Source organism: Lampetra planeri, unplaced genomic scaffold (assembly GCF_965212315.1).
Source record: "Lampetra planeri unplaced genomic scaffold, kcLamPlan1.2.h2 scaffold_1861, whole genome shotgun sequence".
Lineage (NCBI taxonomy): Eukaryota > Metazoa > Chordata > Hyperoartia > Petromyzontiformes > Petromyzontidae > Lampetra > Lampetra planeri.
The window spans coordinates 2,498-24,523 of record NW_027614607.1 but is presented as its reverse complement, the minus strand read 5'-3'; the positions used below and the strand labels follow the sequence as shown (position 1 = coordinate 24,523).

General features: G+C 49.5%; 3 protein-coding genes across 3 annotated transcripts; 1 reads left to right on the top strand and 2 right to left on the bottom strand.

The window, feature by feature from the left end:
• Positions 1-377: 377 nt before the first annotated feature.
• On the top strand, positions 378-7,478 carry LOC144740046 (beta,beta-carotene 15,15'-dioxygenase-like; the record flags this gene model as incomplete). The annotated part of the gene is made up of 12 exons (XM_078622929.1): positions 378-476; positions 2,350-2,476; positions 2,826-2,954; positions 3,077-3,206; positions 4,517-4,664; positions 4,883-5,030; positions 5,320-5,540; positions 5,658-5,918; positions 6,559-6,664; positions 6,984-7,078; positions 7,145-7,256; positions 7,321-7,478. Coding segments are annotated over 12 exons (1,734 nt in total), but the record flags the coding sequence as incomplete, so codon positions are not given.
• Positions 7,479-8,205: 727 nt separating this feature from the next.
• Positions 8,206-18,296, bottom strand: LOC144740045 (eukaryotic translation initiation factor 5B-like). Its single transcript, XM_078622928.1, is given in 25 exon segments — positions 8,206-8,313; positions 8,584-8,745; positions 8,814-8,961; positions 9,160-9,324; positions 9,420-9,496; positions 9,679-9,810; positions 9,918-10,049; positions 10,282-10,443; positions 10,589-10,771; positions 10,944-11,075; positions 12,891-13,032; positions 13,106-13,173; positions 13,253-13,363; positions 14,179-14,286; positions 14,359-14,585; positions 14,655-14,714; positions 14,801-14,887; positions 14,976-15,068; positions 15,150-15,300; positions 15,369-15,446; positions 15,924-16,043; positions 16,146-16,571; positions 16,795-16,858; positions 16,952-17,062; positions 18,262-18,296. Coding segments are annotated over 25 exon segments (3,282 nt in total).
• Positions 18,297-18,313: 17 nt separating this feature from the next.
• Positions 18,314-20,528, bottom strand: LOC144740043 (lipoyl amidotransferase LIPT1, mitochondrial-like). The gene is made up of 4 exons (XM_078622927.1): positions 20,108-20,528; positions 19,679-19,900; positions 18,950-19,288; positions 18,314-18,381 (listed from the first exon to the last, which is right to left on the bottom strand). Exons 1-4 carry the CDS (start codon positions 20,526-20,528, stop codon positions 18,314-18,316), a joined length of 1,050 nt encoding a protein of 349 aa, XP_078479053.1.
• Positions 20,529-22,026: the final 1,498 nt, after the last annotated feature.

Genomic DNA, 22,026 nt, shown 5'->3' with positions numbered 1-22,026 from the left:
CGCCAGCGTCAAGACCACGTGGGTGGAGAACGTCAGCGCTCTGCTGGACGCTCAGAACGACTTCCTGTCCGGTGGGCCCACGCCCCGTTCTCTGGTCTAACAAACATCTATGAATCATCACTGGATCCTCCTTAAGTCCCCCCCCCCCTCTCCGCAGCCTCCAGTCGCCGATCGAGTACCAGAGGAAGGAGGGAGGGATCCTGGTGACCCGTCCACTGTTGTCAGGGGCGACCACCTTCGGCCCCACCCACACCCAATGGACACGTCCCTTCACCTCAGTGTGACCCGGAGCAGGACGATCAGGTGAGTGGACCAAACGCAGCCGGTCCATCCCTGTGACCTGTGACCCCGATCCTCCCTGTGACCTCTGACCCCAGGAGCTGGTCCCGGTGCTCCAGGACTTTGTTGCCGTGCGTGAGGACGAGATCTCAGTGTTCCGTGGGGAGAAGGTCCAGATCCTGGCGTCCAATCAGCAGGTCAGAGCCTCGTGTACCGCCCGGCCAATAGCGACTCTCCCGGCGGCGGAGGGCTGGGTGCCGCGCAGCGTCATCAGCACACACTGACACACACACACAGAACTGTTAGCTAACGGGCTAACAGCTGGTTTCCCTTCACTTTGGTTGGGCCAGTTAGGGTTAGCCTCGTCGTCTGTGACACACACACACACACACACACACACACATCGATCCGTCATCGGATTGGATGACAGTCGGGGTCACATGGTGGTGCCAGAGGACAGAAAACAAAAAACAACTGCTGCCACCTTCTGGACACACACACACACACACACACACACACACACACACACACACCACACACACACACACACACACACACACACACACACACACACACACACACACACACACACACACACCCTTCCTGATCTCATCCAATCAGGTGCTGCTGTCAGTGGTTCCTGGGATGCTGCTGCTGCCGGGATGCAGCGGTTGCCAAGCAACTGGAGTCAGCCACAACAAAAAAATACACAGAAAAGTAGTCAGGCTTCCGTGGCTGGAACCACCAGTCAGAACTGTGCATGACTCCGCCCCCTCTGTCATGTGGCAGGTGTGTGTGTGTGTCTGACACACACACACAGTGTCAGATGATGAAGATGATGATTATAATGAAGAGTAGAATCTGTTTTTCACCTCAGTAGTAAAAAGTCATTATGTGAATGTGTGAGTGAATGAGTGAGCAGAATCAGTCGCCATGGACTGCCGACCCCACCCCCCCACCCTCTAGCCCTGCCCCTAGCAACCGGTCGTTCTCATAGCATCCGAAGCATCCTGACGTGGCTCTGGTTCGTTTGTTCTGGCATCTACTGTTTGTGTAAAGAGACTCCGCCCACCTGTGTGTCCCCGTCTACCTGTCTCTGTATCTGGTGCCATTCTCAGACAACACCCGGGTCCTTAAGGAAGGAAGGAAGGAGGGAGGGAGTGCACTCAGAGGGAAGCAAATGATGAGCCAAATGTAGCTCCGCCCACTTTAAGAGCTTCCGGTTTTGCTAACAAGAGGTCAAAGGTCACCATGTTTACGCTGCCAACGACTGACAGTCTACGTGATTAGAACACACGCAAATCCTCCGTACCCAGTCGACGAGTGTCTGACACCGTCTCAGGAACGCAAACAACTTGTTTGTAACACAGGGGAAGGGGAACCAGCGCCCTCTGCAGGAGGATGGCGTACGGTGGAAGCTAAGGGGACGTTAGCGCTCCAAAGGGCTGCAGCTGGGGACTGGTGCACTCTGAAGGGAGGGGGAGGGGCCTATGGAGTGCGCAGGGTGCTGTTTGAGATCGAGCTGTGTGACGATATTGGTCGACTCCAGCAGCCAAACGGTGTTATTTGTACAAAGCTAACAGCTGCTAACTGACTGCTAACAGCTCTGTCATTGTTTGTAATAAACGTCATTTTTCATCCAAGTTAACGTGTGTGTGTGTGTGTGTGTGTGTGTGTAGAGTGAACACTTATAAATGACACGACACACAGATATGGACGGGATAAAGGTCAGTGACACACACATCTCTGATGACATCATCAAAAAAAACCACCTCCACATCGTAAACAATGATAACGCAACAATACATGAACAATTACCTAGTGCATGTTAGTTTTGATGTCAAAATAAAAGCAGGTCTGCATCACATTAGACTGGTGAGAGAGAGACAGACAATAAATGCACCAAAAGCAGCATACTACTCATCCATCATCTTTCAAAATAAAAGCACAAACACAAAGTGACATGGCATCGCCCTGGAAACGCCATGTCTTGCTCGATGATCGCAGTCTTATCTATTGATTGCTTTTATTGTGAAGCCACCAGTATAAAATGTTTCGTAACACACACAGTTGGGGGATTTTAAATTGGCTCCAGAGGAGGCTCCAGACGTGGAGCGGTGTCCACGGCGACGACATGGACAAGATTTTGCTCAGAATGGAAAGGAAACACCGGAGCCGGTGAACGCTCATGTGACAGGTCAGAGTGTGAGTGTGAGCGTGTGTGTGTTACATCATCTTCTCTGTTGACCTGGTTTTCTGCTGACTCATGCCTCCAACATGATTTTGAATACATTACATTTTATACATGTACAAAAGTCGTGTTATTTAATTTACAATTCATATTATTTTGTATTTTTATTTGCTATTTGTATGCGATTTGTTATTTCTGTTATTTATTATGTTTTTGGTGTAATTGTACACATAACACACTCATTTACATAACAACATCATAAATAAAGAAAACGTTTTTAACTTATATATTATTGATTTTTCTGCTGACTGGTGTGTGTGTGTGTGTGTGTGTGTGTGTGTGTTGTGTGTTGCAGGCTCCATACCGTCATGGCTGCAGGGTTCTCTGCTGCGGAACGGACCGGGTCTGTTCTCCGTGGGCGACACTGAGTACAACCACTGGTTTGACGGCATGTCGCTCATCCACAGCTTCACCTTCAGCTGCGGTGAACGTCCCCGGAATCTGTTAGCGTTAGCACACCCAAAACATGTATATTTGTGTATATTGACAAACAGGACGCTGCCGTAACCTGCATGCGGCACTGAGGATGTTTGTTGTCCGTTTCAGGTGAGGTGACTTACATGAGTAAGTTCCTGAAGAGTAAAACCTACAAGAGGAACATCAAGGCGAACAGAATCGTGGTCACAGAGTTTGGAACCATGGTTTACCCCGATCCCTGCAAGAACATCTTCTCCAGGTACTCCAGGACCCACAGGGCTCAGCCAAAGCTACTTGAGAATTTGTGTTAGCACATCCACACACGTACATTAGCATTAGCACAACAAGACGATTGAGAGTGAGAAAGTCATAATTCATGTATCAAAGCATTATCGCAATCAGAAGACGTGTACATTAGGACATCTAGAATAGGGTTATTAGCATCAAGCTGCCCAGAACATATGTTTATTAGTGCCAACCTGCATACATTTATTCACCTGACACTATATCACCAAAAGTATTGTCCCACCTGCCTTGACTCACATGTGGACTGAAGTCACGTCCCCTTGTTGATACTCTTCTGGAAGGCTTTCCACAAGGTTTACGAGTGTGTTTATGGGAATTTCTGACCATTCTTCCAGAAGTGCATGTGTGAGGTCACACACTGAAGTTGGACCAGAAGGTCTGACTATGTCTCCGCCCGAATTCATCCCAAAGGCGTTCTGTCGGGTTGAGGTCAGGACTCTGTGCGGGTCACTCAAGTTCATCCACGTCTTTATGGACCTTGTCATGTAGGAACAGGAAGGGGCCCTCCCCAAACTGTTCCCACAATGTTGGGAGCATGGAATTGTCTGAAATCTGTTGGTATCCTGAAACATTCAAAGTTCCTTTCACTGGAACTAAGGGGGTGGGGGTGGGGGGGGGGGCAAACACCCCACTCCTGAAAAACAACCCCATACCATAACCCCCCCCCACACCAAACGTTACACTTGGCACAATACAGTCAGGCAAGTACCGTTCCCTTGGCAACCGCCAAACCCAGACTCGTCCATCAGATCACCAGATGGTGAAGCCTGATTGGTTACACCAGAGAACGCGTCTCCACTGCTCTGGAGTCCAGAGGCTCCGTGGTTCACACCAACGCATCTGACGCCTTCCATTGGACATAGAAACCCATTCCATGAAGCTCTCATGCACACTGTTCTTGAGCTGACATGAAGTCTGGAGATCTGTAGCGACAGTTGGTGACCCCGCTCCGTCATTTTCTGTGATCTACCACTAGGTGGCGGAGTGTCTGTCGTTCCCAATCGCCTCCACTTTGTCCTAAAACCACCGACAGCTGACTGTGGAATATTTACAATATTTAGACTGAACTTGTGTCACAGGTGTCGTCCTGTCACAGTACAACGCTGGAATTCACTGAGCTCCTGAGAGCGACCCGCTCGAGTTTATACACCTGATTTCAATTCTTTGGATGGGTGGGTGAATACTTTTGGTATCGTGTACGTTAGCCTTAGCCTGCCCAGAATTCTGGTTATTCCCTCCGAACCTAAGTGACTCTCCCTCCAGAGCAATGACACATTTCAGCAACATCATCCCCGATTTCACCGACAACAACCTGATAAACATCATCCGCTATGGTCGTGACTTCTACGCCTCGTCTGAGATCAACTACATCAACCAGATTGACCCGCACACGCTGGAGACCGTCGGCAGGGTGAGCGCCAAAACCGTAACTCATGACACACATTCATGTCTTTCACAACATCTATATTAGCTTTACAGAATATGAACCATATTAGCATTAGCCCACCCAGAAGATATTAGCTTTGTCCCATTCAGAATACATGTTAGCGTTAGCCCCCCTCCATGGCAAACTACACATATGAGTGAAGCTCCGACATTAGCGTGGTTAGCGTCAATGCTACGTTTCAGATGAACTACAGGAACCATATTGCTCTGAACCTGGTGACGGCTCACCCTCACTACGACCGCGACGGAAATACCTACAACCTGGGGACGGCCATCATCGGCCTCGGCCCGCCCAAGTTCGTCATCTTCAAAGTCCCAGCTGACGCCTCAGGTACACGCTAGCCCCAGTTAGCTTTAGCCTATCCAGGATACATCCATGTTAGCATTAGACCATAAAGAATGAATACCATATACGTTAGCTTTAGCCGATCAAGAACACGTATTGAATATATGAAGACGTATGTGTTAGCATTAGCATTAACCTATCAAGAACAGATACTGATATGTTAGCATTAACACATCCAGAATACATGTGTATTAGCATTAGCATATCAAGAATAGATGCTGTGTATGTTAGCTTTAGTCTCTACAGCCCCGCTAGCAGCTAACTTCCCTTCCAGACCCAGCCGGGGACAAGCCAGCGCTCAGGAACCTCCAGCAGATCTGCTCGGTCCCGTTCCGCTCCAGCTTCTACCCCAGCTACGTCCACAGCTTCGGGATGACGGAGAACCTGCTGGTGCTGGTGGAGCAGCCCTTCAAGCTGGATGTTCTCCGACTGGCTACGGCCTACGTCAGAGGGAGCAGCTGGGGCCGCTGCCTGAGGTTCGACCAGGACGACGTGGTGAGGGCCCCCCCTCTGCTTCTCTGAGTCCTTCTGTTCCTTTGGGTTCTTCTTCAGGTTGTTGTTCTTCAGGTTGTCCTGCCCAGTGGTGTTGACGTTCTGTCCGTTCTCTCCCAGACCGTCTTCAACGTCATCAACAAGAGGACGGGGAAGGTGTTGCCCACACGTTTCTATGGTGACGCCCTGGTGGTGTTCCACCACGTCAACGCGTACGAGGAGGAAGGTCACCTGGTCCTGGACCTGATCGCTTACGACAACAGTCACCTGTACGACATGTTCTACCTCCACAACCTGAGACGAGCAGACTTCGGCCGCTCCAACAGCAGCTTCTCCCCGCCCACCTGTCGGAGGTTCGTCCTGCCGCTCCACGCCAACAAGGTACACGGGCCCCTCCCCTAGATAACTAGAAGATACAACAGGATGTTATATGACACGCGCTAACGCTATGTTAAGATAGCATACGACAGCATGTGACGGTATGACATGAGGTACAGGACGATACGCTCTGATACGTTACGATGACATGGGATCAGACACGGGACAATAGAGTACGATATGGTACGCTAAGATACTAGAACAAACTACTACAACGAGACGTGGTACGATATAACAGGATCTGGTATGGAATGATACAATAGGACACGGAAGGATACAACATGGAACGGAGTGATAGGATTGTCTGGTCCAGTACGATGGTACCACGTGATACCACACCCTACCATGGTACCACGTGATACCACACCCTACAGGAGTACAATACGGTATGATACTACACCCTACAGGAGTACAATACGGTATGATACTACACCCTACAGGAGTACAATACGGTATGATACTACACCCTACAGGAGTACAATACGGTATGATACTACACCCTACAGGAGTACAACACGATATGATACTACACCGTACAGGAGTACAATTCGGTATGATACAATAGGACACTCTACACTACGATTCAAATACATCACGATTCAAACATATCTCCTTTTGTTTTGGGTTTTGAACTTTTCTTCAGGATTCTCCCAGGAAAACCAACCTGGTCACGCTCGCCGACACAACAGCCACCGCTGTGATGCAGGACGACGGCGCCATCTACTGCCAGCCCGACAACATGCTCAAAGGTACCAACACCTTTTGGTTTTATGTAAAAAACAGTGTCCTACGTTGGATTGATGCTTCTGCGTTCAATGCCAACACCCATCATCAGAACGAATACTTTTTGCTGTTTTACTTCAAGCGCTAGCTGACTGACTGCTAACTGAAAGTGAGTGGATCTTGTTACTGCATTAACTACAACAACATGGTAGAATTTTCCGCTAACAAATCCCATTGAAGATGATTGTATTTGAGCAGACACTCAAGGCCAGTCACAGTAGTCGCCGTGAGCTGGAGTTAGCCGCTACATGACTTGACGCAGAATCTGTCTATCGCCCCCTGCAGGTGTGGAGCTGCCCGGGATCAACTACAACTTCAACACCAGGAAGTACCGGTACTTCTATGGGTCCCGGGTGGAGTGGTCGCCACACCCGAACAAGGTTGGGATCCTCACAATCCAGCACTAACGCTACGGGCTAACAGCTAACAGCTAACTCTTCCCCCAGATTGTAAAGTTTGACATTGTGGAGCGCAGACACGTGGAGTGGCACCAGGAGAACTGTTTCCCGTCTGAACCCGTGTTCGTGGCGGCGCCAGGTGCCGAGGAGGAGGACGATGGTGAGTGTCCGCCGACCAACAAACATTCTACTGTAGGAAAAGTTGACGTCGTCTTTGTTGTCAGGAGTCGTCTTGTCGTCCGTCATCTCCCCGGATCCCGGTGTCTCGTCCTTCCTTCTCGTGCTCGATGCCAAATCTTTCCAGGAGGTTGCCCGTGCCTCCATCCCGACCAGTGTGCACATGGACCTCCACGGACTCTTTGTCCCCGCGTCACAAGATTAGATCATGACGTTCTCATGATGACCAACTGTACAGAAGCAGCGGCAGCTCCTCCCCCCAACTCGACTGCTCATATCATTTTAAATCCTTCTGTGATGTGAATAGATGTGAACACGAATTGAATAAAGTCTGATTGATTCTAATTGAACAAAGACCCGTTTGATGTGAAGTAGTTTGATGCTAATCAAACAAAACCCTGTGATGCTAATGGCGTTCAACAATCACTTCAACACAGAACCCTGTGCTAACATGCTAAAGTGCAGTTAGCATGCCGTGGCATCTGCACAGACCGCGAGAAACTCGAGTGTCACTTGATCATCGTGAATTTATTAACATCATCATCATCAGCATCTTAAAAACTTCAGATGGGAACGTCCTCCCTCACGTCCCGCCCACAAAACCAAGATGGCCGACAAACCGCCGCGTCAGCTTGTGCAGTCGTGTAACACTGCTCAAGCTCTTTTGTTGTTTTTTTAATGAAGGACTCCTTCTGGGGGGGGGGGGGGGCACCACCTGCCGCTTTAAATGCCAGTCTTAGCAGAGCGGGTGGGCGGGGTCTGTTGGCAGGGATGGGGGGTAGCAGCCAGCAATCAGAGCGGAGGGGGAGGAGACTGAACAGGCACGTTTGGAATACTGAGTGAAATGAAAACAGTGTCTTTTTGTTGCCCCCCCCACCCCTGCTGAGTGGAGGACAGGTACTTCCTGTTTCCTGTCCACCGCCACCACATCCTCAGATGATCTCAAACGTCTTCTTCAGCTCCATGATCAGCTGCCAGTCCGACTTCTGCATCTCATCCCGGAACCAGTTCTTCAGCGCGTCGATGGACGCCCGCGTGATCTGACGAGACAAAACCGCCGTTAGCCAAGTGCTAAGGTGGCATTCTGCCTCGAGCAGTGCACGCAGAGCCCCCGCGCTGACAATGGCAGCCGAAACAGATGCAGCTGACGTCAACAAAAACCTAGCTGGCGTAGGGCTAACGCCTGTGCCGACGCCAACGCTAACGCTGCAGCTATTGCAACAGCTGCAGCCGCAACCGCTAATTACACTGCTGGCAATTCCATTAAAACCGCTGCTACGCCCACCCCCGCTAACCCCTGCCCCCGTTACCTTGCTGACGATGGGGTCGGTGGCCTCAAAGTGGCGTCCGTACATCTTGGGCGACTCCCCGGGGATGGGTTCGATCTTCACACAGATCTCCTGACCCTTCTTGGCGCTTTCCACCGCCTTGTGGTTGATCTCGATGCTAGTGACCACGCCGATGTCCACGAACTGAAACACACACACACACAGCGTGAGCATGCAGGTGTGTGTGTGACCCCCCCATCCAGGTGTGTCGCCTTGTCTCACCCCCTTGCTGGCACACACAGTGGCGTCCCCTGGCGCAGGACGCCGGCCTCCACTGACACGCCAATGACGATGGGATCTCTGGAGTTGAAGATGAACTGAGGGAGGACGCGCAGCTTTGCTGGGAACACGGCAACATGCCTGGAAACACACACACACACACACACACACACCCGTCATCAGGGAGTGGACACGCTGCTGCAGCACCACCACCGCAATAACAGTTGCGACTAACACCACAGACACCAACGCTCCCAGCGGTTACCACTGCTAACACAGGTGCCACTGAGACAAAGACAGCCGCCCAGGCAGCCGTTAGCGGTTAGCGGCAGCACCTACTTGAACTCGTCCTGGCGAGCTTTCTTGTAGTCCTCTCTGTACTTGGTGAAGGCATCAAACAGGTGGTAGATGATCTCGGCCGAGAAGACGCGCACGCCGAGGCTGTCAGCCATCTCCTGACTCTCCCGCTCCACCTTCACGTCGAACGCCAGGATCACAGCGTACCTGCAGTGCACACACACACACCCCAGGGGGATGTGAGCCACAGTTACCGTGGCAACAGGGTGGATGCGGCAGGAAGCGTCACACTGGAGACGTACTGTGGGTCGTGTTCCAGCATCGTTGACGCCTTCATCACATCCTTCCTATGAACTGGACCGATGTTGATGCCTGCGTACTACACACACACACACACACACACACACACACACACACACACACACACACACACACACACACACACACACACACACACACACACACACACACACACACACACACACACACACACACACACAGGGGAAATGTCAGCTCAAGGCAGATTATAATGCGCACGCACACACACACACACACACGTACAGGGACTTTGCTGGTGCGTAGGAACTCCAGCAGAGCCTCCAGAGATCCAAGTGTGGATGCCTGGACGTAAACTCCTTTCTCCTCCAACTTGATGCAGCTCAGCGTCTGTTTCAGCTCACGCACCAACTCGTCCTGCGACACACACACACACAGATAAAATCCTGTTGTGAGTTAACTTTGTCATAAAGCAACAAAGCACATGTACCTAAAGAAATAGTAAGAGTACAGCATTATTGTACCCTGAGCACAGGGATCTCGTCGTCGCGCTGCGCCACCAGCAGAGGGAGCCCCGCAAGTGTCTTCTCCAGGTCTTTGCCCAGGATCTTGACGCCCTGCGACGTGGACACCTCCTTGTGCTTCTCGTACTGGCTCTGTGGATGTTAAGGCACAGGTGGCGTCATGCTAGAATGCTACATGTAGCATGAGCATCGTTAAAAGTATTGTGATAATATCACAACCTTGTGACTTCAGAATTGTGATACTCAACTCAAGTATTGTGGAAATGTTGTATTGTAACTAAATGAACAAATATTGTCATAACATCACTACACAAGTATCATGCTAACATCTGATGTATGATGCTAACATCGTGAACGATGTTACCTTGACTCGTAGCTCCTTCAGTGGCGGTGGCAGCAGCAGCCCTCGGATCTGCGTGACAATCGGCCCTTCCACCCCCGGGACGATGATGGTTTCTCCCTCACGCAGTCGCCCGTTGATGAGGATCACGTCGATGGTTGTTCCCATGCCGGGCAGCGCTTTTACCTGCGCCGCACGGGGTAACAGTATCATCATCACCTAGCTTCCACCCTGTGGACTGCGTGACTTCCACATAAAAACTTCAGTTTCCTGACGACCTAAGTTTGGTATGTGGCCTCCAGCTCTGGGAGTTCTCTGTGAGCGTGTTTACCTCCATGACCTGTGCCCGCAGCTCGTCGCAGTGTGCTAGCCGCCGGGCCAGCATGGTCTGTGTGAGCTCGATGAGCAGCGCGATGAGGTTCCCCATCCCGTCGCCGCTGTGTGCCGACGTCGGTACCAGTGACACGAACGTGCGCGGGTCCTTGTTCTCGTAGAAGAGCGCGGCGTTCAGACCCTGGTGGAGAAGCAGGAGGTGGATGACGTCAGCTAGCTAGCTAAGGTAATGACGTGATCAAACTGTACTGGATCGTGATACTATGGCATCTGAAGTACAAGTTAAGTACTGTGTGTATTGTGACGGTGATGGTGGTGGTGCTAGCTGTGATGGGCTGATGTGGAGGACTAACCTGCTGAGCGAACTCCACGATGACGGCCTTGGCCCGCTCATCAAACTCGTCCTTGGTGTTCTTCTTCTGCTTCTTCAGCGTGGACACCACGTCCGTCTCCGGGCTCTTCTTCCAGTCGTACAGTCGGTCGATCTGATGACGTCAGGTTTCAGAGACGCACTCATACGTGTGTGTTGTGGCGATGCTTTTCATACCAACGTGACACTAAGTCTTGTGGTAGTAACATAACATAGTATCATGATATTTGTTACGACAATGACAAAAACGTGTACAAGTAGGAAGAATCCAGTATTGTGATAAAATTGTAACTTAGGTAACATGATAATATGTGAAGTATGGCAATTATATTGTGTTGAGATAATCCAACTGTGGTCTGATGATATCGTCATGAACGTGTTGGAATCATGTTGTATCTTACATACGAGACGATATCAGAACGGAAGTATTGATAATATTAATAATAATAATCTAACTTAAGTGTCACGATGATGACTCATGTTATGTATGATGGCCGACGAGTCAACGCTGGCGCACCGTGCTCCCGCTGCTTGTCAGTAACTTTAGTTCTGAACCTTGTAACTTCACAGTCCTGTTCCGGTCCTGGTCCATCCTGTGTCTCTTACAGTACAGTTCACTTCATTAATTACCCGATCCCATCTGCCGACACGACCACTTGTGTGAGGCACCGACCTGTTCCCAACCTGGTGTTTCTACTGCTTTGCTGCTTCTGAGCCCTCATCCCAATGTGGGCTTTAGGACATACACCCTGTCTGTGCCTGTTCACCTGTCAGAGGCCCTCCACCTCCACTGGCCCCACCGGGGGTACGTCCACCAACAGCTCAAAAGCCCTCGAGTCCATGTGGTCCAGCTCTCGTCGCCCTCCACCTCCTCCAGCCAGGCCACAGACCACAGAGTGTCAGCCACCGAGCTGGGTCGGCTCACACCAGCTGTGACAGCACCTCAGTCCCCTTCGCTCTGCTCAACATCTGTTCACTTACCAACAAAGGACCACTCCTCTAGGACATCCTCACCGACGCCCGGCTCCCAGCTCTCCCTCACCACCAAACCCTCGTCCTCCCTTACTGACTGCATCTCTGAAATAAAAACCCACTTCACCCAAAACTTCCTGAATTAAACAGCAATAAAACCGAGGTTCTCCTTGCTGGCACCAGATCCACCTTCACCAAAACCGACAGCTCCACTGTGTCATCCGGGTGTGATCCTTTCCACTCCCACATCAACAACATTACCTGCTCCAGAACTCAGCTGTCCGTATCATAACCAGAACCTCCTCCATCCACATCACTCCTGCCCTTCAACAGCTCCTCATCCAATTCAAAGTCCTCCTGTTCACATTCAAAGTCATCCACAGCACCCCCCCCATCTGCCCTCTGTCCTCTTCCACACACCTGTCAGTCCCTCTGCTCCCCTCAAATCACACACATAGTCTCTTTCACCCTTTTGACAACACAACTCAGAACACGTCTGTTCAAAACTGAATCCAACTTCATGTCATTTCCTCTGGTGTTTTAATCCTTTTTGAGGCTGTTTTTCAATGTGTTCTAATGTTTAAAATGTGCTATGCTGTTTTTTAGATGCGTTGTGTACGGTGACATTGTGTGTCCAGAAAGGCATTTTAAACCTACTGAGTACATATACATGGACGTTATATTTCAGCACCATTTATTTTTTTGTAAAGAGTGTCGTAAAAGTGCTACCCAAATTCAATGTATTACTACTATTATTAGGATTCATTTATAATGTATCAATTCATTTCATGGATTTATTTATTCTTGTTTCATGTATGTTTGTACTCATCTTGAACAGCAAGTAGGAGTAAAAATACACACCAAACTAAAGCTGGGGCCTCAGGAGGTGAAATAAAATGTATTCTTCTCATTAGTACGGTCATAGTAGCGCGTGTTGGCAGGCTGACGTGTCTCTGACCTTGTTGAGGGCGACAATGAACGGACACTTCTTCTCCTTCAGCAGGTTGATGGACTCCAGCGTCTGCGGCTCCAGACCGTGCATGATGTCTACCACCAGGATGGCGATGTCACACAGAGAGCTGCCTCTGTTCCGCAAGTTACTGAAAAACACACACACACACCGTTACCACAGCTGCCACGGCTGCTGCTGTCATTGCCACGGCGACCAGTTACCTGAAGGACTCGTGTCCGGGTGTGTCAATGATCAACATGCCGGGAATCTTGATGGCTGTGTGGTCAAACTGCAGGGGACAACAGCTGTGAGTTGAGTGTGTGTGTGTGTGTGTGTGTTTGTGTGTGTGTGCGCGTGCATGCACGTACATTTTTCACCATCTTTGTTTGCTCCTCGATCGTTTCTTTCGGGACATTGGTGGCGCCGATCTGCTGAGTGATTCCTCCAGCCTCGCCGTCCTGAACGTGTGTGTGACGCAGCTGAAAAGACACACACACATCCAGTCAGTAACAGTCAGTAAAAGTCAGTAACTCAACAGTAACAGTCATAAACAATCTGTAACTCAACAGTAACAGCAACAGTAACAGTCGGTAACAGTAACTCAACAGTAACACTCGGTAACAGTCTATAACTCAACAATAAGAGTCGTAACAGTCTATAACTCAACATTAACAGTCGGTAACAGTCATAAACAGCCAGTAAATCAACAGTAACAGTCGGTAACAGTCAGTAACTCAACAATAAGAGTCGCAACAGTCTATAACTCAACATTAACAGTCGGTAACAGTCATAAACAGCCAGTAACTCAACAGTAACAGTAGGTAACAGTCAGTAACTCAACAGTAACAGTCGTAACAGTAACTCAACAGTAACACTCTGTAACAGTCTATAACTCAACAATAAGAGTCGTAACAGTCTATAACTCAACATTAACAGTCGGTAACAGTCATAAACAGCCAGTAACTCAACAGTAACCGTAGGTAACAGTCAGTAACTCAACAGTAAGTCATTAACAGTCAGTAACTCAACAGTAACAGTCGGTAACAGTAACTCAACAGTAACACTCGGTAACAGTCTATAACTCAACAATAAGAGTCGTAACAGTCTATAACTCAACATTAACAGTCGGTAACAGTCATAAACAGCCAGTAACTCAACAGTAACAGTACGTAACAGTCAGTAACTCAACAGTAAGTCAGTAACAGTCAGTAACTCAACAGTAACCGTCAGTAACTCAACAGTAACAGTCGGTAACAGTCAGTAACTCAACAGTAACAGTCCGTCAGCAGCAGACCTTGTCAAGAATCTTGGTCTTCCCCGTGTCCACGTGTCCCAGCACACACACCACTGGTGCTCTCAGCCTGTCGGGGTCGACGTTCTTCAGGTTCTCTGCTCGCCGTTTCTATGGATACACATAAAGAGGTCAGGGGGCGGGGCTTGGGACCAGTGACATCAGGTGCTAATGCTGACTTGCCTCGATCCTCCTTCTGGCACGCTCGTACAGACGCTCCTCCTTCGAGCGCCCATCGTCCTCATCGCTCTCGCTGCTCTCCTCCTTCTCCTCCTCCACATCCTCTTCTTCCTCACTTTCCTCCTCCTCCTCCTCTTCTTCCTCTTCTTCTTCCTCCTCCTCCTCTTCCTCCTCCTCCTCCTCCGGTGTGGCGCTCTCCTCCTTCACCTCGATGTGGACTTTCTTTAGCTCTGACAGGGAGAGCCAACCACATGTTAGCCCCGCCCCTCCACAGGCATCTCCCACCAATGGCTGCTCACCCTTCTCCTCGTCGCTGGCGATGGCCTCCCAGTCGTCCACGGCAATGTCCGGCTTTGTGTCTGTGGGAACAGGACAGGCACGTTAGCTCCCGCAGCTATGACACGCTAACACACACACACACACACACACACTCAGGTGTGCTCACCTGGCTCAGCCGCCGCCGTACCCTCCACCGTTTCCACGGCAACCGGCTCTGGCGTGTCTGATGTCGGTGAGGTCACTTCAGACGTTTCTGGGAAGAGTTCATTTGAACAGAAACTTCAACAGACAGTTAACAGTCGAGGTGCAATGCTACGACACAACGGCTAGCGAGTCGGAACCTTCCGGTGTCGGGGCGTTGGGCTTCTTCCTCCTCTTGTCGGTGTAAACCGGCTTCTTCTTTGGCACAGAGTCTTTGGATGGAACCTCCACGCCTGTATGCGCGCACACACACAGGTTTGTGGACGTGAGCAGTAGATGCTGACAGCCACCAGCAGCAGTGGGCGGGGCCTCACCCTGTGCCTGCAGCAGCCTTAGTGTAGCCTCGGCTCTGGCCCTGGCCTCCCTCTGGGCTTTGGTCAGCAGCTTCCCCTCCTTCTTCAGTCGTTCTTTCCTCTCCTTCTCCTTCTGCTTCTTCTTCTCCTTACGCTCCTGCTCCAAACGCTCCTGAGGGGCGGGGTCAGAGGTTAGAGGTGGTGGCTGTGGCAGACAGGAAGTAGGGGGGCGGGTCTTACCTGCTCCAGCCGCTGCTTCTCCAGCTCCTCCAGCCTCCTCAGACGTTCCTCCTCCTCCTGCTTCGCTCGCTCCTCCTCCTGCAGGAGGCCACACCCACTTCAGTCAGCAGTTAGTCAGTAACCGGCTGAGAACTTCTCTCACCTTTTTGTAGATGTCTCTATCCCGGTACTTTCTACCTTCTACAAATGCCTTAATGTACGTGTGTTGGATTATATTTATGAAACACAGAGTCTCCTCCTCACTCCAAAGTGTGGTGTGGTGTGTGGTTTCCCCTTGATTGTTCTTCCTGGACTCAAAAGACCGGAGAACAGCGATCGGGGACCAGGAGAGACCAGCCATGTCGAGTGACCCAGGGGTCATATTTGGGTTTGTAAAAACGGGAAGATGAGCATCTTTGGGTTAGTCATAGGGGTCATTGGTGTTTACATGGCCGTGCACAACTGCATTATCGCTGATATTCCAGTTATTGGCTGCATGTAAACGTATCAGTAAATCATTGAAACCAATAATTACCTCTTCAGTAACTAGTCGGTAACCAGCCGGTAACCACCCACCTCCTTGAGCCGGGCCAGTGCCTCCTGCATGGCTTTGACCGTGGCCTTACTGGGCCCCTTCTTCTTCTCCTTCTCCTCCTTCTCTCCTTTCTTCTTCTTCTTGTCCTTCTCCTTCTTTTTCTTGTCGCTGTCGTCTGCCACCGGAGAACAAACAGGAAGTCAGGAAAACAAACAGGAAGTTGGCAGAGGAGCAGCGGCCATCATACCTTCTGCAGGCTCCACCCCTTCCTGCTCTTCCTCTGGAGGAGGAGGTGGCGGTGGCTCCTTACTGGTTTCCGCAGCGACCTCCCTCTCCTTCATCTTCCTCTGCTTCAGCCGCTCCTCTTCCTTCTTCTTGCGCTCGCGCTCCTTCTTCTCGGCCTTCTTCTGCGCCGCAGTTTTCATCTTGAAGCCGCCATTGTCCTCCGGCTCGTCCTCGTCCTCACTCTGTGCCACCGCTTTGGTCTTCTTCTTCTTCTTCTCCCGTCGGGATGCCGACTCTTCGTCCTCCGACTCCACCTTCGTTCCCCTGCCTCCGTTGTCACCCTCCTCGTCGTCCTCATCCAACGGCGGCGCCTCCTTCTGTTCTCCGTTCTTCTCGTCCTCCTTCTTCCCCTTCCTGGTTTTCTTCTTCTCTGCTTTCGGAGGCTCGACCATTTCGTCTTCTTCCTACACACGGTCAAACACGCGTCAAGGGCGCTATGTACTCCGCTAATGTAGCTAAGCTAATGTAGTTAATGTACTGTGCCAGAGTGTGCTCACTCTGGCACAACTACTGAGTGAATGCTGACGTGCTAGCAGCTTCTTCCAGTTGTGTGTATTTGAAGCTTGTGTAGCTGATGTGTTTGCTCACAAGGGAAACTAACGAGTGGATGTATGCTAGCTGCGGTACCTTAGCCTTCTCTCCCTGCGTCTCCAGCGTCAGCTCCTCCAGCTCCTTCAAGATGTCGTCCTCGCTACATGTGACACACACACATACAGCGTCAGAAGACGAGAACTGTACCGACGAGATGAACAAACGACAGACGGGAAACAGAAAGTACTCATACTCATAGTCGTCCTTCCTTGCGCTTTTCTTCTTCTTCTTCCCTTTCGGCTCCTTGGACGCTCCGGCGCCTTCGATCTCCGCTGCCAGGGCGTCGACATCATCATCTTTGGTGCTGCGTGATGACAGAGGCGTTGCTGCAGTTACAGCATGTTAGCTAGCATCGCTGATGAAACCGTGTGTTACGGCATGAGGTCATGGCGTGTGTGTGTGTGTGTGTCCATTCTGTCAGCACTCGGATGACACTGCTTGTGTGTGTGAGGACGGAAAACTGCTGAGTCGTCACGTTCCTCCACGTGTTTTGATTCCCGTGCCCACACTCTCACACACACAGTGTGCGGCTGCACTGATCTCTGACCCTTCACTCCTACTTAACCACAGCAAACAGGAGGGGGATCAGATTGAGGAGTTACCATACACCGAAGTCGAACCCTCCAAATTTTGTTTATTTCACACAATAGCATCCAGAACAAACTACAACAAGACTGACCCAGGCAGTGTAGGATACGGCACAGGATGACACGGCGTAAGATCCTACCAGAGTAGGATCTGGTGTAAGATACAGCATTGGGGGTCTTTGCGGAGTAGGTTCCTAGCGATGTATCATAGGGAATAGGATCCAACACTGGATCCTATTGACCTAGGATGGCGTAGGGTCCAATGTAGGGTCATCTCTGTTAAAAGCTCAAATATGTGGTAGTAACTTTCGCTATACGAAGCTAAGGCAACAACAACCTGCCATAAACGCCTCCTCTCACATATATTACTTTCAGACGTACGAGTACGTCACCGAACGTCAGGAGAGAACGCACACGCGCAGGTGACGTGACCAAAACATGAGCATGATGTGTGTATTCACTCCCAGTTTGCTAGAATTAAGCCGTCTCCTGTCACGAGAGAAAGAAACATATCGTTTTGTTGACTGACAGTTTCAATGAGCTCTCGGGTGTTTCTGCGTGGTACAGAAAAGATGCTACGCATGCGGCTAACGGTCACTAAGGCTAGTATGTGGTTACGTCTGCTCCGGTAAAGCCGAGGAGCCGAGGTTGTTTAACTCCTCTTCTTAAAACAAACAAACAAACACACAAACAAACACACACACACACACACACACACACACACACACACACACACACACACACACACACACACACACACACACACACACCTGCGGCGCTCACACGTCCGCCGACTCGTGGTTAGCATCGGCTAGCCGCTAAGCTAACAGTTGAACCGGCGGCTAACGAGCTAAAGGTAAAACGGTCCATGAGAGCTCGCTGTGTGGGAAGCCACCGGGCGGTATCGGTCACGTACCTGTCCTCCCCGGCTTTCTTCTGCTTCTTCCCCATGTCGCAGCTGAGCTTCTTCAGTTCTCTGTCGGCTTGTCGGTGGAGCGGACACACGGCACTTTGGCTCTCATTGCGCAGAGATCGTCTACGGCGGAAGAGGCGTCACTCGGACCCGCGGAGGAGACTGACCTAACCCGGAAGTCGTCGAAATCCAGAGCAGGAAGTTCGTCGAGAACTTTTCAAAAAATTCAACATAACTTATAAATTCCAAATATCGATTAAACCTTTGTATCCTTAGGTATATTTACACTTCATTTAATATTATATTGTACAAAAACATGCTTACAAATTAGTCAAACATTTTTGTTTTCAAACATTTTTTGGTAAATTGAGTTAAAATTTAATTAAAACTGAAGAGATGAGATTGGGTTTTTCCGAAATAATTTTAAGAATAAGAAGAGAAATAAAAGAAATAATGTGTTCAGAAAAAAAAAAAAAAAAAAAACACAATACATTATATTTAACACAAACATTTTAATAAAAAATAGTGGTTTTTAAATTATGTTTTTAATTAAAAAACATTTTCATCACATTCTTGCAGTTATGTAGAGGCAATGCACTTAACTGCCAACAGGTGGCACTAACAAACATTTCAGCCCATCGCTGCCAACACAGCGTCGCAGAGGCGCTGCAGTCTGTCCCGCACTCACTACCTTCGGCCTGCTGCAGAAGCGGTGCGACCGCCACACCCGCTCGCCATGGGCAGAAGCGCTCCCCCACCAGCGAGGCGCTCAGCTGGTTGCCGGCCGGTGGCGGCAGCCAATCAGAGGGTACGTCCAGTTCACAGCTCTCTGTCATGCCACCCTTCACCTGCATGTGCAGTGCCGCGGTGCAGCCGTCCCCTAGCATCAGCTGCGTCTGGACGCCAAACTTTGGCGTTTTCCCAAACGTCCAGTCCCAGCCGTGCAGCTCTGCTGCCACCCGTTTGATGCCAGGGAACGCCGCCTCATCAGCGGGATCCACAGAAGTCAGTGGAGTTGCGGCTCTGAACTCTGCGAACAAAGACAGATGGTAAGGTCATAGCTGGAGTTACATGTCAATAAAATGACGTTACTGCATGTTAGCTCGCAGCATTGACGAAACTGTGTTAGCTAGCCGTAATGACGTTAATGTGTGTTAGCTAACAGGGGTGACGTTACTGCATGTTAGGAATAGGAACAGACTTTACTGTCATTGCACAAGAGTTACAATGAAGTAGCAGCGATGAGTTAATACAGTTGTATGTGTTAGCTGGCAGCACTAACATGAAAGTAACTGTGTGTTACTGTGCATTAATGTTAACATTAGTATTATTTGACTGTGAATGTCAGATACACTAATTTACTTTTCACTTTCAAAGCTGTCAAAGCAAATTTAGCTTGTTTAGACACTGTTAGCAGTACCTGCATTGTACTGGTCCGCAAGCGCGTCCAGTAGCTCCTGCCACTGAAGCGTGGGGGCGTGGTCCATAAGGTTGGTGACAGGTGAGGGGACGCTGGGCGTGGCATTACTCTGAATACCGGGGCAGGAAGGACGGAGCACAGCATCGAGGGCGGAGCAGTCCGCTGAGTGCAGCAGCGTGCAATGGTGATAGGACGACTTCCTGCTGAGGCGGGACGCACTGCCTGAGGTTAGAGGCAGGATCGGGGGCATTAGTTTTAGCCCCTCCCACAGTCTGACATCCTTTAAGCATTAAAGTGAAGTGCTAGCTAGTAGCACTGATGCTACTGAGGGTTAGCTAGAGGCACTGACAATACTTTGTGTTAGCTAGTGGCATTGATTCACGACTCCTTTTAAGCTCCTCCTACCGCCCTGTGATTGGGTGACAGTACCTGAGATCTTGTAGCGCCCCTTCAGGTAGATGTCAAACCTGTCGGAGGTGTGGACGTCCAGTTCGGGTCGTAGATGCCTCAGAGCGTCAGTGATGACTTTCAAGTTCCGTTGACGGTTGTACGCTTTCTTAGACGTGAAGAACGTCAGGTTGAGGTTCCCGAGGTCGTGGAACACAGTGCCGCCTCCGCTACGCCTGCGCGCCAGCGGTATCCCGGCCTGCCTCATGACTGGCAGGTTACACTCCGCCCACGGGTTCTGATGGCGTCCGATGACTACTGATGGTCGGTTCCTCCACAGCAGTAGGACACTTCGCTGCGCAAAGTCCACGTTAGCGTCGATCCAGTCCTCCAGAGCCAGGTTCTGAAACACGTCTGTGGAGCGGGAGAGCAGGACTGCTGCTGCCGGCCAACCGCAGAACATCCGAGTTTGACCTCTGCAGAGGGACCACACCCATCTCATGTGTGACGTCATTGCACGTCACATGTCCCAAACATCTGAAAGTAATTGACAAGTATTTATTAATAAGTCAGTAAATGCTCCTGTGTGTTAGATAATTTATTAATCCCTTTAACTTCAACGTTAATGTGTGTGAGCTAATGGCACCAAAGTTAACATCATTATTAGTTGGCGACACTAACCACTAACCAATGGCACCAAAATTAACATTATCGTTTGTTAGACGACAGCATCAGTTAAAACTATGGCGTGTTAACAAGCACAACTAATGTCAACGTTTGTTATATTCATTCAACTCAGAAAACATCGAGTGCACCTCAAATAATATCGTTAATTATTGAGTATAACAAATTTCAAGTTTCATTCCCGCCAAAAAAGTTAGTTTTCATTGAAAACAATCAGTAAAAGAAAGCATATTGATTATTTTTTAGAAGAAATGTCGTAAAAATTCAATTCTGAGGGCGAATGTTTGTGACGTCAAACTAATAGTTACGGGGTGCTTTGCTAGCTTTAGCATTAGCTGTAACTTCAGTGTTAACGCGTCTCTACTTGTAAAAAGGAACATAAACCGTGAATTAGTTTCAGCTCAACCACCTGTTTTGAACGCGTTCATACAAACGTAAACGACCTTCGTTCGTGTCACTGACCTAAACCGCAAGGCGAGAGCAGCGCCGCCATCATGATACCAAGAAAAATTCTTCTTCTCCTTCTTCCTTTTGTTTTATGGCGGTTGGCAAATAAACTATTAGGTGAATTACCGCCACCTACTGGAATGGAGTGTGGATAGAAATGGTCTATGCTCCTTCTCTTAAAAAAAAAGAAGTTACATCCTCCCCCTTAAACCACTTACTTTAATGAATTCCAACATTAACTGCCAAGTTCTGCTTCCAGTATGTTCCTGTAACATGGATTTGAGGTCATATGGTATCTTGTTTTTCTCTAGTTTTCTTATCCACCTTTGTCTTCCTTCTTTGTGTCCCTGACAATGTACCATCATGTGCTCTATTGTTTCTAATTGCCCACATTTCTCACATTTTCCTGTGTCATGTCTCCCTATTTTAGCCAGAGAACCATTCAGTGAAGTATGTCCAAACCTGAGTCTTGTTATTATTGTTTCTTCTCTTCTGCCCCGTTCTGTATTTCTCATGTCTCCCACCTGTCTTTGTATGTTGTAGAACCACCTTCCTGTCCTCTCTTCCTCCCACTGTTTTTGCCACCTACTCCTCAATCTTTGTTTGATTATGCTTTTAATTTCTGATTTACTAATGCTTATTATGTCCACTTCCTGTTTCTTTGTTACTTCCTTCGCTGCCTTATCTGCTGCCTCATTTCCTTTCACCCCAATGTGTGCTGGAACCCATACGAACACCACTGTGTTGAATTCTGTTTAATGTTTGTTGAATCTCAGTTAATATATCTGGTCTGCTGTTTGAGTGATTGTACCAAAGAGTCTTTAGTGCTG